The 15,495-nt window shown below is 33.4% G+C and overlaps 1 protein-coding gene across 1 annotated transcript in view; it reads left to right on the forward strand.

Annotated features, from left to right (window-relative positions):
- Positions 1–15,495, forward strand: part of LOC117104885 (tyrosine 3-monooxygenase-like) — a 24,313-nt gene that overhangs the window by 3,450 nt on the left and 5,368 nt on the right. The window contains exons 2-8 of the mRNA XM_033245777.1: positions 1,344–1,583; positions 11,400–11,574; positions 12,692–12,780; positions 14,276–14,343; positions 14,639–14,689; positions 15,004–15,102; positions 15,269–15,315. Of these exons, the coding sequence (XP_033101668.1) occupies positions 1,344–1,583; positions 11,400–11,574; positions 12,692–12,780; positions 14,276–14,343; positions 14,639–14,689; positions 15,004–15,102; positions 15,269–15,315 (769 nt within the window). The remainder of the gene's footprint in view (positions 1–1,343; positions 1,584–11,399; positions 11,575–12,691; positions 12,781–14,275; positions 14,344–14,638; positions 14,690–15,003; positions 15,103–15,268; positions 15,316–15,495) is intronic.

A 15,495-nucleotide genomic window follows, 5' to 3' on the forward strand; every position in this document is an offset into this window, starting at 1 on the left:
TATTTAGTTAACTGTTGCTGTCATTGTTATGAGTGGATTTCCAATTGAATACTGCATTTTAATGACATAAATTTACAATATTAGTGACAATTCTAGGAAAAAATAGCGGCCATTTTGAAACAGCTGGCAACCCCCCTTACGTATGAAAAAAAAATGTTGCACATACTTTTTTGATTTATCTATGTCTACTCTACATCATATCCAATTTTTTAAAAATATAGCAAAAAAAAAATGCAACCAACCAAAGTTTGCTGGACTAAAAGTTGCTTGCTTACTTACTTACTGACAGGCCCTTTTTTCAACTTACATCAAAAGAATCTATGAATAATAATGTTGCTTTCTAGCAAGTGTACAGGAATCTTTTCTATCGGTGAATGCTCAACAAAGCGATTTGAAGACAACAGAACTCTCTGAAAATCTAGAAAAATGGCCCCGGTAATTGTAGTTGCTTACGAAAAATACAAAAAGACAATGCCTCTTTTAAGCTTTTGAAATTCAAATAAAAACAACAAGTTGCCTAAATAACTAAACTATAACATATCAAATGTACATAATAATCTGACAAAAGATAGCGGAGAACAGACGATGTAAACACAAAAATTAGCCATTTAACCCGAAAATACCAGCACGCGGACAGTGTGCCTCCCGCTGTGCGAGGAGCTTGGTTGATCATAAGATCCATATAAGCCCTAATGTGGCTATTAATACAAAAACAGTCAAAAGAACAAACATAGAGGATCGTAAATAACAAGAGTCTACAAAATAGTAAACTTCAAAGAAAACAAATTGATATCTAAAGATTCTTCGTTTTCAATAATTTGTTCCATAATAATAATTTTTTTAATGTACCTGTATTATTATTGGTGTCATAGGCTTTAATTTAACATAATAGATTATTTTTACTCTCATTTACAAATAGGCCCTTGTCTGAGATAGTCTAACTTAGTAATATTTGAATTAGTACTTCATTCAGTACCGGTAGCGTTTAATCAAATTATTAAAACCAATAATTTTGAAAAGTATTTTTCAGATAAAATGTGTATCAACGGATCTTTCCGCTAATCTTCGTCACTCGGGTGTTTGAAGTGTGGTGCCTTAAACAGTGTAAACGTATATACATTTGATGTTTGAGAGAAATACGCGCATTTTTGAAAATTTATCATAATCTATAGAACTGGTTAATTTTAATATTGATTGACACTCAATTAAAGCATAAAACCGGAATTGAAACACAGCACATCTTGAAGGTTTATAAGCGTCGTAACTTAATGAAATTGATAATTTGAGAATTTAAATAATGGTTAATAGTCATAAATTAACTTAACAAATGTTCCGTATTGCAGGCTAACGTTTATCCGACTCGAAAACAGAGTCTTATCGAAGACGCTCATCGAGACTCGGTCGTCAGTAACGGCTCCGTCGATCTCACTTCTTACCCTTCCTGCGAGAGTGATGACGTATTTCCAGAAGAATATGAGAGTGAAAAGGGTATTGACGTTGAGAAAAAAAAGCAATGTATCACCTTCTCGGCCAAGGATGACATGGGCTTTGCATCTCTCACGCAAGCACTGAAAATATTCGAGGTAAGATAATTTGTTTCATCTCATGAAATTATTATTTTGATTGTTATTATAATTAATATTTTATTACATTCTTATTATAAAAAAAAAAGAAAATTCACTCAAGTAATTGAGTAAAGCTGAGCCCCGAATCACCTTTCTCCTCAGCTAAGCACTCCATCATTTTATGCTCCAACACTCCTCACCCCTCCCCGACATCAGCTTCATTATCAACGTCAAACTACACCACTATTCGGACTCACAGATGTAAATCCACGCGCTAGGTTAACTAGAACTGTATGTGGTATCTATAGAACAGAAAACCAAAACATACTGTAGCTAAAATAAAACATATAGAAAGGACAAAATTAAATACTGTGGACTAATTTGATTTTTTTTCAATTGAAATTGCACTAAATGGCCCCAAAAACATAAATAGACTTTCTACAGTATTTAACAAGCAAATATGCTACATTTTTTATAATAACATGTTCATATATTCGAGTAAGGGAGCGAGAGCACGTATCACATAGAATAATGCAAGCGCAGACTTCAATTTAGGTGCACACTAAAATTTTCCGGATATTAGAATTCACGAGTAGAAGACAATTCGAGCAATATTGATTGGAGGTGGGAAAGAAATTACACATGGAGGTTAATGGACATTTCCGTCGACTTCCATAACCTGTATTTGGCGTTCTTGCTCGATATATTCGACACTTAACTACAAAAACGCAGATTAGCGTCCGTGAAATTCACGATGATATTTTAGAAACCCCTCCCAGCACACACCGAAATCTGTATTGTGGTCACACTCCAAAGAGGTTTAAATAAATTTCCTAATTTATATTCAGCCTGATCTGAGGAAAAATATTCTTAATTTTATTGGACTTAATTATTGGATAAAGTATGATCGACTAACCATTAAAAGGTACAACTCATTATTAATAAAGTAGCCTTAGCTTATAAAATGTTTTGACACAAACACTTTAGTTAGATAGGCCTATTAATCTCCCATGGGGGTACTCTACTTTATAATATCAAATGACAAGTATATTAGTGACGTGGAAAGCACGTGAGAAAATGTAGTGACGTAGTGACGTAAAGCAGCTCTGGTCAAGTTTAACGGACCTTTCCGCTAAGCCCGCCCCTTGGATACTGTTGCTAAGGTTCCACAAAACGAGCGTGTTAAAACCACTGATCTCTACACTCAGACTAGAGCGGAGATCAGTGGTTAAAACATACGCAAAAACATGTGCGACGTTTGTAGGACAATACTTGTTACGGGCACGCGCGTATTCATGGCTCTGTTCTGATTGGTCACTTAAGTTGATTGGCACTCCGGAAAGTTGCATTACAATAAAGTATATTGTATTCCTTATTAAGCTATGCTTATGTAAAATCAATATTTACGTTGTTTAGGTTTATGTTAAGACTCCATGCTGATACGTACACTCTTGTAGTTGTTTAGTTCAGTGCCACAGATGGCACTTGATTGATGTTTCTGTAGAGCTCTGTCCCCAATATAGCACATCAAATTTTCGATTACAATACCGTACAATTTGCTCAAATATTGGCATGATGGTCACGTCACACCCATATGTTGACGTATCAAAGCGTTTGTCACGTAAAATTTTATAGTTTTTTAGGTCGCCTACTACAAGGTATTTAATAGAAACTAAAATTCACACAAAGAAAATGATTATATTATTTTAATAGCTCTAATAGAACCTGGGCCTAATGTTTAAAGGACTTATAAATAGCCTAGCTGGAATATGACGTTTTAAGATCATCATTACATAATAAAAACAAATGCCAAATTTGGAATCTGAAAAATGTCTGCTTCATTATTAGTAATTTATTGATTTGTATGTCCTTATCTGTGTTCTGATATCATTCTTGCCTGCATCCATGTTGCGTAATCTGATCCACACCAGTACACACTGGGAAAACCTATGAGCAAGCAAATAAGTAGTATTTGTGTACAGGGTGTTTTTGGTATGATCTGTCCTAGTACAGCTACGATATAAACGTAACCGTTAGCGGTATGCGGATACTGCTAACGGTTAGCGCTAACCGATTGGGCGTTCTCACACAGGTGCTAACGGATAGCGCTAACGGCTAGCTCCTGATCCGAATACTAGGGCTCTCGTTAGCAGTAACATTCAGGATGTTTTCATTTGAGAACAGTCAAAGAAGGATTAACAACACTATGTGATACATGGCAGGCAGACAATTTACCGAAATAACATCTGCAAATTGCAACAGCCAATAACAAAATGTATCATAGAGAATGCTTACATTATTATAGGCCTATTACCAATCTCCCACCTCCCCCTCCTCCCCGGGACCCAAGAAAGTAATATTAATAGTTATATTAATAATAATAAGAATAGGGGTAATAATAATCATTTATTATACCATTATACAACAATATAAATAATATTAATAATAATTCAGGGTGCTAGATGTGTATAAGAGACAGCCCCCACTCTCCCCATCCCCCCTCTCTCTCTCTTTCTCTCTCTATTTCCTTAACGCCAAGTCCTCACTGCAGGAAATAAATATTTAGGCCTATTATTATAATTCAGCCAAATGAAGTTACACTATTATTTGGTCCACGCTCAACGTTAGGAAAATGTCGTGATAATAATTGAGCACTCGCCAGCATGCAATGAACCATGTCTCTTTGAAAGGAACAATTAATTGTTACAGAAATAATCACGACATGAATGAATGAATGAAGTGCTGTGTTGAGTGGGCTCCCAATTTGCCGCCTATAGGCTTACGCCTTCTTCACTATTTTTTTACTTCGAAAAAATTAAGAAACTTAGATGTTTGTGGTCTGTAGATTATGCTTACATACAAAGGCAACGTAATAAGGCAGGGCTGTATGAGTTTCAGCACACCTCCTTTGGGACACCCCTATTCAGTGGACACTCCTAATAATAATAATAATAATAATAATAATAATAATAATATTTTATTATTATTGCAAAAAGAATTTTGAACCAAGTAAAATAATCCGTCTTTGTTTGGTAGTAGTTTGGTGTGTTTAAGTATTTTCACGGTTTGTTGTTTTGCTTGTATCTGTTTAAGTGGTGTTCCTCTTATTGATTTGATTGAATTTTGTATTTTGAGAATTTTTGTCCAGTTTTTTAATTTTTTTAATTTTAATTATTCTGGTAGGCCTATATGTATTATATGTATAAATAATTTATACTTTTTAATGAAATAGTTCTATTATTGTAGGCTTACTGCTTTACTTCTCTGTTCCGGAGGTTTTCTGAATAAATTGAAATTGACAATTGAATTTTGAAATTTGAGCAATAAACCAGAATTTTCTCCCTAAATCCTTAGAGTGAATATCGGTAAGGCATACTGCATGTGTTACTTCGTATAAAAGAATCTTGTCAATTTTTGACCCTTAACCATTGGGATTTCTTTGTTTTTCGTTTTTCGTGCATTTTATAGGATTCTAATTCATTCAGTAACATTGCATTATTAAAACAATATTGGGAACATATAAAACTATTGTTTTTTTAATTACATTTCTGATGATTTCATAAATGAATTGTATTTGAATTGTCATCAATGAATGATCATCATTTGAGCGGTACGTGTGGCTGATTAAACTAGACTAGAATAAGCACTGACAGACTCATTGAAAATCAATCGCACTCTTTTATTGTTACATTGCATTATTAAAACAATATTGGGAACATATAAAACTATTGTTTTCTTAATTACATTTCTGATGATTTCATAAATGAATTGTATTTGCCTTGAAAATTATTGCTATGAATTAGTTATAAATTCTACTGTAACTAATTATGTCAATAAAAATATAATTATGAACAATTGTATGTCATTGTTATATGAAAACATGCCAAAAACCCCTATTAAAGGGACGATTTCACTTTTTTGGTAAGTGTCCCCCAAATAAGGGTACCCCTATTCGGGGACACTTTTTTTAGTCCCGAAGGTGTCCCCTTAAAACGTATTACTAACAGTTTAATTTATCTATATGCATTGTTCTGTCTATATTTCACAAGTCCTTTAAGAACAAATAAGTAGCCTATCTTAATAAGTTAACTAGATACTAATCAATATCGTAATCAGAATATACTGTTTTTCTGAACTGGTGTTCTGTCATGACTAAATTATGGAAAATTGCAAGGCAATAAAAAAAATATATGGGGCCATCTGTCTGTATTTCTGATTAAAGAAAGTCTTCCGATATTTGGGTCTGAACTCTTGTTCTTCTTCGGTTATGAATAACATGAAAAAAACAAGGTAATTTTTCTTTATAGTGACAATAAAACATGTTAACATTACTCATATTTTTGCTTATCAACCAACGTTTCTTTGTTATTGATGTTCAAGGTAGAAAACAAATGTAAATAGTTACACTCTTAGTCTGGAGAATCAGTGCTGATTCTCAATTGATTAAAATCCTTAATTTTTTTTCTATGTAAATGTGAAATGATATTCTCAATTACAGAAATAGAGAATTGTCATCAATGAATGATCATCATTTGAGCGGTACGTGTGGCTGATTAAACTAGACTAGAATAAGCACTGACAGACTCACCGAAAATCAATCGCACTCTTTTATTGTACCCGTGCTTCTTAGCTTATACATTGAACTTAAGAATAAATTTAAAAAAAAAATATGAATTGTGTTTACCTAATATTTTCTAAAAAGATACATGTGATATTGTATATTTTTACTAGGTTGTTAATATCTACATTATCATAATTACATTTTTAGAACACCAGACGCATGCAATCACGGCTTACTTATGCATGTCAAACACAGGATGATGATGAGCAAAAATCAAGGACTATATGCACCAACACCCATGCCCGTAGGCCTACATGAGCACAATGCATACATTTCATCAACGTATACCGTAGTACGTACATACATACATATGCACATTATATTATTACAAAATTATAATAAAACAATTTACTATGTCCTCCTCCTCCTATCCTACTGTCATGGTTGTGTTACTTAAGCTACATTCACAACATCCGAATCGAAATTCGTACCGCGTGTCCAGTGCGCTGAACGCCAGCGTTCCTTACACACTGATTCGATTTTCTGATCAGTTCGGTAAGTCTTCCGATCCAAAAATTCGGATTCGGTGTAAACGCAGGTTTAAATCGGTATTGACTCTCAATTATACATAGGCCTAGGCCTATTATTCATAATAATATGATACACAATCAGTACATAAAGGATGAGCATTATTAATCTTCATAAGCGTTCACTTATGGACGCTGGTACTGTAATCATAATCTCATTGTGTATTAACGCGAATGTGGTGGAATGGTTTTTTGTGTGATGCTATCGTTCGCCGTCGTAAAAACGTGCGTTAAAACCCCAATCCGTAATCGGACGCCGCTATGCATAATGACAGGATGCACTATGGGGTTAATTTCTCTACGATTTTTCATCTACACGCTAGCAATTTCAATCTAAGTTTGTTGAAAGCTTAAAAATAGAATATTCAAGCTGATTTAGTACCGATATATCACTGAATAGAGGTAGAAGTCACGTACAATGCATATATAAAATACTACATACCGTACCGGTGCGGTACTTGACTTTTGATAATAATTCCTAATTATTTCAGATTTAGCTTTCAACAAGACTCTTCAAAATGATTTACTATAATAACTATTTTCATGCTCTTCAGATTTTCAGTACGGTACCTTTTCAACATTCTCAACCAACAAATAATTTATTAAAACTGTAATCGTAATTAATATGAAATTCGTCAAAAGCAAGCCTTGCAATTATCTTTTATATTAGAGATATTAGTTAATAAATACATGATTAAACATTATGAGGATAGTATTGTCTTAAAAAGTACAATATTTTGTTTATTATTATAGATATTTGAATAGGCCTACTATATTTTGCGCCTAGATTATTTTTTTTAAAAATTAACATTCTTACGTCTGGTCTATTATGGTAAGAAGAATTCACGTGTTGAAAAAATAATTGTTTAAATTGTGTTGTTAAGATAGTTACGTTGTCCTCACAATTGGGCACCTTCATTTGGGCCCCCTACCTGCAATAGATGAGGTCGTAGATATGTTCGGGTCCCCCGTCATCCCTACTTAGAGTTTTTTTTTTATTTGAAGATATTCATTAACCATGATTAAACCTTTTGTGTATCTTAATGTCAGGATATAATCAGAGGCGGAACCAGAGCTTTATTCTAACCATCTCAATTTAAGTCAACCAGCTGTGAGAACTTTTAAGTGCATAAAAGTGCCCCGGAGAGGACTACGAGGCGAGTCCTTGGTGCTCAGACATTTTGAGACTATTAACAGCTATTACGCGATTTGCCTCATTGTAACGCCCAAAATTATTCATTGAAATAATATGAAAAGTAATCAAGGATATTGAGAGCATTAGCCACATGTGTTTTACTTCGTTTAATGGATATTTAATGGGTCTGGGATAAAGTATAAAGGGCACTCACTGCGTCCAACCCCGCTCCCCGTGAGTTTAAGACGACGCGACGCCGTTGTCTGCTGATTATCCGTGGCAGTCTGAACGGATCGTCATTAAGCAACGATCCGTTGCTCGAGCGTTGTGGCGTTGCGTTCTGCATAGAATGTTGTCGGTTGACGACCGTCGCGGCGCAGTGAGTGCCCGGCTTAATATTACTAATGGATTAAAATGTTTTCTTATTTCCCAACCTATAAACCTTTCCGGAATTTCATTCAAACTTAACAACTGACCAATCAGAATAGTTCCATAAATACGCGCATGTCCCACAAACGCACGTATTTGCGTATTTTTTACACTGTAATTTTTGGGACCTTAGCAATATATATATATCTGAAACTGGAGATAAGCTCCAGCCCTATGAGTCCTGTGGTTCGGCAAAGATTTACTTTTTTTGGCAACAATATCCAAAGGGTGGGGCTTAGCGGAGTCCTTTGAAGTGTTCAACTTCAACTTTATTTTCCAATAGTATAAGTAATCTAAAATTCAAATAAATCCATAAACCAATATAGGAAGGAGCTAGAAAAAAAGTGTAAACACTAATCAAGTCCAGCCCCTTTAAACGTAAAACAATTGCATAATTCTATATATAGAGCAAAATTATTACTTTTTCAACTTAACAAATATCAAATATAACATTTCAAAGCAAAAGAATAAAAAAAATTTATCAAAAAATTCATTTCGAAGAAAATATATAGTACATACATGATTACATAAATATACATATAAATAATTTGTAAGTTAATTCTCAGAAGTCGTGCTTACTGAAAGGAGGTCAACAATTATTTTATGCTATTGGGCCTATACACTTGCTGTGAAGTAAATATAAAACATTCATAAAATATGATCATCTGATATTATGTAAAAAAACAAAAACATGAAGAGCATTTAGTTGAACAAACTTTAAAATAGCAAACAAAATGTGCCTGTTGATAATTCAATTGCTTAGAAATATAGAAATATTTTAAAAAATATATTTAGTATTGGACTTATTCTGTGTAAACACCAAGGATAACCAATGAAAGTCTGAAGAAGACTTATTCCCAATGGGGTCATTCTGGTGGTGATTGGGCAGTACACCGGGAGACAATCCCCTCTTTTCCGAAGAGTGTGTACTGCGTTCTTTAACGTGCACATGGGCCATAATGCACACGGGACCAACGGTTACGTCTCATCCGAAAGACTGTGCGCTATCGTAATTTCCATTCAGCCCTCTAGCTGAAATACAAGGAGAGCAGCGATGGGGATTGAACCGGTGACCAAAGATGTCCACGGTTCAGCGCGCACACAATGGCTACCACTAGTTTAGTTAACATAAATAGGCCTACCAGATAAACCAGACCTATAAGTATATCTAGCTCGCTAGAAATGGTACTTAGGTCCACCCCGATAGTAAAACTTATTGATCATGGGTGGGGAGAGGGATATGTATCAGAAGAGTTCCTTCTGCAGCATTTTTGAGGCTGATGTAAAAATAATTTAAGCATGTAGTAACTCTTAATGCATGAATAAATACTCTCAGACTATTTCTTTTTATAAAATTATATAATCTGTTGGTGGGTGGGAGGCAAGTACTGGGAGGATTCACTTTCCCCTTAGCCCAACCATGCACTACTCAACCTTCACCAATTAACAGGTCAACTTCACCGTGCACTAAGGTACCGCTTACGTATACTGTAACTGACACTACATCAGGGTTAGTCAAGTCAAGTCAAAAATAACATTTATTTGCTTCTTTCTCATATTAAAGTCATAAAATCTTTGCAGAAAAATCTACTCTTTATTAAGTTGAACACGTCATGATTAATTTGTCCATGGAGGAAAGAAGCAGACCTCCATGATTTGACATCCAACTTTTATGAAATACTGTACCATTACCTTTGTGTATAATTATGGAGGAATTATAATTAATAAACGTCAGTCTTTGTATCTGATCGTAATCACTCTGTCCGTCAATGTACTGTATTCAATAACGTCTACAACCGGAAGTGCTACGAAGAATAACAAGAGAGCGGAACACTTAATTATGCTCTCAAATAATTAATTTAACCAGAACGTAACATAACGCGTTGTTAAATTAAGTTGTAGGTGTTTATGAAGTCTTCTCGCACCTTAATCAATAATCTGCTAGTACACTTGTTTGTCGTTGTGTAAATCAATAGTTTGGACACCGATGAGATACAAACAACACCATCATTAGGTCAAGATGCCCTGTATGAGCGTTTAGCGGCTTACAATTTTTAAGAAATTACTCATTGGGGAGGTGACACCCCCTCCTAAACCCTCCCCCACTCTGCCCTAAGCATACTGCCCTCTGATAGCCCATACGCGCCAAAGTATAACTCTTGATCTGCATGTCGGAGGCGTTGCCTTGCCGCCGTCTGAGAAATCCAAGTGCCGCCACTGCTTACACTAACGTGAGTAAGGCCGAACCTGTTTATTGCTTACTTTCACATTGGTTAACATAGTATTATCACAGACCCTATATGGTATTATCTATCCTTTGTTTACAATATAGGCCTATTATGAAACATACCCTCTCACGTTTATTGTTATGCTCTGGCCTCAAGTTAGCTTAGTAATGAAATTCGTTATTTACGATTTGATCTGTCATTATAGTTAATTGGCAACTCGTGTAAAAGACTAATTACGGAGAAATTACATTTTGAATTTCAACTTGATTTCCACGAGCAATTGAAATATTTAATCCCGATAATTATGTATACTTTGCTGTAATGTAAAATGTAATAGAGAACAAGCAAATTCTTACATTTTAACCGCTATGTAATACTGTATGTTGAATTAGTTATAGTATTCTTGATTAGACTACAATAGATACACTCTTCTGCAAGCACGGGCACCAGTGATAATATGCCAAACATAACCTACAGTTAGTCCTACGGTGTGCCGAATCGCTGGTCAATTTATTATTACGCATTTAGTTTTCTGGGTCATAAAAAAATATAATAATTGTGAAATAAATAAATAGATAAATTTGACTTCTTTACCAACATCATTATAAATTTTCTAGCCAATAATAATATTTAAATTTAACTATACTGTAAATGGTTTTTCATTTAATTAGAACCAAAGAGTTAATAATAAATATTATTACTAGATAGAATTCTTTCATGATTTGTTTCAATTTAAATTACGTCGTCAACAGCATATTTATTATCAATATGAACTTTCAATAGATCACAATTATAGATTTTGCTACCGGAATGCCTTCATTTTCAGTCAATTAAGCATTAAGAGTGTTTAATTAGTCATACAATTGTTTTGATTATTTAAAATATATTTTACAGAAATGTCAAATGAATGTTACACACGTGGAATCTCGTAAATGTCGGAATGACAACAACAACGTAGAATTTCTTGTGGAATGCGAAACACGAAATGGATGGTATAAAGTTCTTCCGAAGAATCTAAAGAAAGTTGTAAATAACGTCACTATTCACAGGAAAGACACATCGCAACGCCGTAAGTTGCATTTTTTGACAGTTATGAATCCAATATATATATATATACTGTCTCTTATACACATCTTCCTGCCCCTTAAAACGTAAAACAATTGCATAATTCTATATATAGAGCAAAATTATTACTTTTTCAACTTAACAAATATCAAATATAACATTTCAAAGCAAAAGAATAAAAAAATTTATCAAAAAATTCATTTCGAAGAAAATATATAGTACATACATGATTACATAAATATACATATAAATAATTTGTAAGTTAATTCTCAGAAGTCGTGCTTACTGAAAGGAGGTCAACAATTATTTTATGCTATTGGGCCTATACACTTGCTGTGAAGTAAATATAAAACATTCATAAAATATGATCATCTGATATTATGTAAAAAAACAAAAACATGAAGAGCATTTAGTTGAACAAACTTTAAAATAGCAAACAAAATGTGCCTGTTGATAATTCAATTGCTTATATTCTTAAGCCTTTTAAGCTAGTGTTAGCGCTGTGAATTCAGAGCCTGGCCGTCTACAAGCTTCTAAACGTACCGTAACTTGCCTTCAAGTAGGCCTACTAGTGCTTTTCCCGCATTCATATTTCAATAATAAAATAAAAGTTTTCTGCTTTGGAAATACGGTATATTCGAAGATGCATATTTATCCTCAATACGCAGTTATCGAAAGTACAGTACCTCATTAGTTTGTGTTATAGTTTTTAACTCCCGGTGTTTTAACTTTATAAGTCTCCGCTATTAGTTTATATAATCTTTGAATATTCAACAATGACTACGTTAATTGCAGACAATCAGCGGTTTATTGATAAACACGTAATCCCATACACACGCACCGCCCACATACTATCACGTGCTTGTGTAATTCACGTGTTGCATATTAATAATACTATGGTTAATGGTCCTATACATTAAACTTTTTTTAAAGGAAATATATTAAACAAGTTACGCTATCACCATCGTATCTTAAAGTCACGTGATTTGCTTTCTACATTGCCTCCAGGTCATATTTTCATTAAATTTTATGACTTCTACGTCAGTAGCTTGTTCCTATAAACTAATTAGTATTGTTTGTTATCGGATGTAACGCATAATTATCGTCTGCTATCATTCCAGTCCCTTGGTTCCCGCGCAAAACCACTGACCTTGATAAATGTAATCATTTGATGTCACATTTTGAGCCAGATTTAGACCATGATCATCCGGTAAGTTATTTTTTTACGTTAAATTTCCCTTGATAAGTGTTTTGCCTTTGTTTCCTCACGTTTTACTAAGATTTCATATTATGTATTGGACGTTAATTTGAGAAGCTGAAAATGAAATCAACCTGATTATCAATCCAAAATTTTTATCAGTAATATTAATATTATGTGACGATTCACATAGGTGTTAATGAAGTATAATGCATAGCCACTTGGCACCATATTAAATTAATCTGCAACCTGCAAGTTTTGTAAAAAACAATACGCATAATCTTAAACGTGAATACGCCCCGGAACCGAACCTGTTCACAATTTATTTTTACCTTCAATTAATTATTTTGCAGTGTGGTAACTTAACTTTCAACTCATAACCAAGAGGCATTATGGATCGTTAACTTATTTGTCGTAGTTAACGATCTTGACAAACCCACACAATCCTGATAGGAAAAAATACATATTGGCCTGTAATTGTTGTTTTGTGTGTGGTACGTGATGATAATTTTTAAAAAAAACTCCCATAATAAATAAAAGGACATTTTCGTTATCAAGCTATTGAAGGAAGATGTAATTGATTTGGTTTCGTACAATAAGAGCAATAAACTTGATAACTCATAACGGAAATTGCACCAACCACGCATGTTCAAATATCTTAAGTTTTACTTGGACTCATATTTCTACTGTAAACACGACGGTATAGTAGAAAATATTAGCATACATTTGTTCTACTCATCATCTATTCTATATTGGTTTGCTGACTCTGTACGTGAGGGGAACATTGGGAAGGTTTATTACGTTCTCCACAGTAAATAGCATTTTGATTATACGTTTCCTATTGGCTACTCAATTGCACTTCAAAACAATGATCAACCATTATTACATTTGGAATATACTTATTCCATTAATATTACCTCTTTTCATGAATTTTATCCTTAATTATTACTTTTCTTCTGTTGTATGGTCGAATTTTTTTTTTTTTTTTTTGGCCCGGGCATCTCAATTAGGATGACCTTTGCTGTTATTGGTCATTGCTTTTATTCAATTTATAAAAATGTATCTTGATGGATTTTTCTTCGAACGGTGAATAAATTTGAACTTTGAACTTTGTTCATATGTTTTAAGGGTGAGCCAATAAATTATTATTATTACAGGGGGCGTGCTTCACCAAGTTTAAATTTAGAAATACATGGTTGTATTATTGAACTGGTGGGAAACTGAATTTAATTATTCATCTCTTCTGATTGACCATTTAGCTTTTTGAAGAAAGCCGCCGATATATTAAATTGGGAAATACTGTGTCCTTAGATGTTACGATTATATAATAATAATTAGATCGATGCAGCAGAAACAAGATAAGCTTATTATTATTAACATTGAATGTGTTTAGGTTATTGGTATTGTTATGTGAGCGGTAGGTAACGTAGCATTCGATATAATAATTAATTGGTTTGTCATCTTTATAATTATAAAACCACTGTTATGTTTTAATCCTTAATTTCAGGGATTTTCTGACAAAGCTTATCGAGAACGACGAACAAAGATAGCTGACATTGCTTTCAAATACAGACAGTGCGTATGAAAATGTTAAATGTCGTTAATTATTTTGATAGATGCATCGTAATCCAACCAAAGCATATAATTTAAGTAATTTAAGTCTTTACAAGATTTGTTGTATTATATTATTCTTAAAATTTTCAATAACGTGTAATTTATTTTAGTAATTACACTTAGGACTATGTTAAAAATAGACTAGGCCTTATGTTAAATTTGCAAATTCGTAAATTTTACACATGACAAATAAGTAATTACTGCCCCTTAGGCCGGCCCTATAATTAACATGTAAATGTTATTTTTTGTTTACCAGTGGCCAACCAATTCCTCGTGTTGAATATTCTGAAGAAGAGAGGAGTACTTGGTAAGAATCCATATCATCACTATTTACGTTATTAAAAATATATGGTAATATATCTATAAAAAATAAATAAATAAAAATCCTCTCCTCGTACAATCGACACGGCTAAACGGTAACTGCAGTAAATTTATGTTATATGGTACGAACAGCGACACAGAAATTAAATAGATAAATAAGTGAACAATCTTAACAGAATTTAAAACATTCCATAAATGTTAGGTGGAAATCGCATTTGTATCAGTGTTTCAATACAAAACCCTTTCTTTAACGAAAGTTGATGACATAATTAATTTTGATTTATTTGTTTTATACTTTAGGAAACATGTGTACACTACTTTGAGTGACCTTTTTCCGACGCATGCGTGTAAAGAACACATTCGTTATTTCAAAATGCTGGAAAAGGAGGGTGTATATAGGTAAAACATCTTCTACTTAATTTTGATAAACACTTTCAATTAATTACAAAACGAATTATATTTTCTATCACCTTAAACATTAATTTAATAGTCACAATTTGATGAAATTTCTTAATCAAATGATTAACGATTGTTTTTTTTTTTCATTCATTGTTTTTCTTTATAGCCCAGATAGAATCCCACAGTTAGAGGACGTGTCTAACTTTCTCAAATGTAAGTTCCTTACTCAAAACAGTTTAAAAGTAGAGCTGTGATTAATCCGTAAATTAATTATTAAAATTAGGTACCGTATTTATTGAAATAAACGCCCCGAGGCGTTTATTGTTTAGAAGTGGTTTTGAGGGGGAGTTTATTCGAGAGGGTGTTTATTGTGGGGGGGGGGGGGGGGCGTGT

Source organism: Anneissia japonica, unplaced genomic scaffold (assembly GCF_011630105.1).
Source record: "Anneissia japonica isolate Jap-2015-1 unplaced genomic scaffold, ASM1163010v1 scaffold287834_len5846547_cov211, whole genome shotgun sequence".
NCBI lineage: Eukaryota > Metazoa > Echinodermata > Crinoidea > Comatulida > Comatulidae > Anneissia > Anneissia japonica.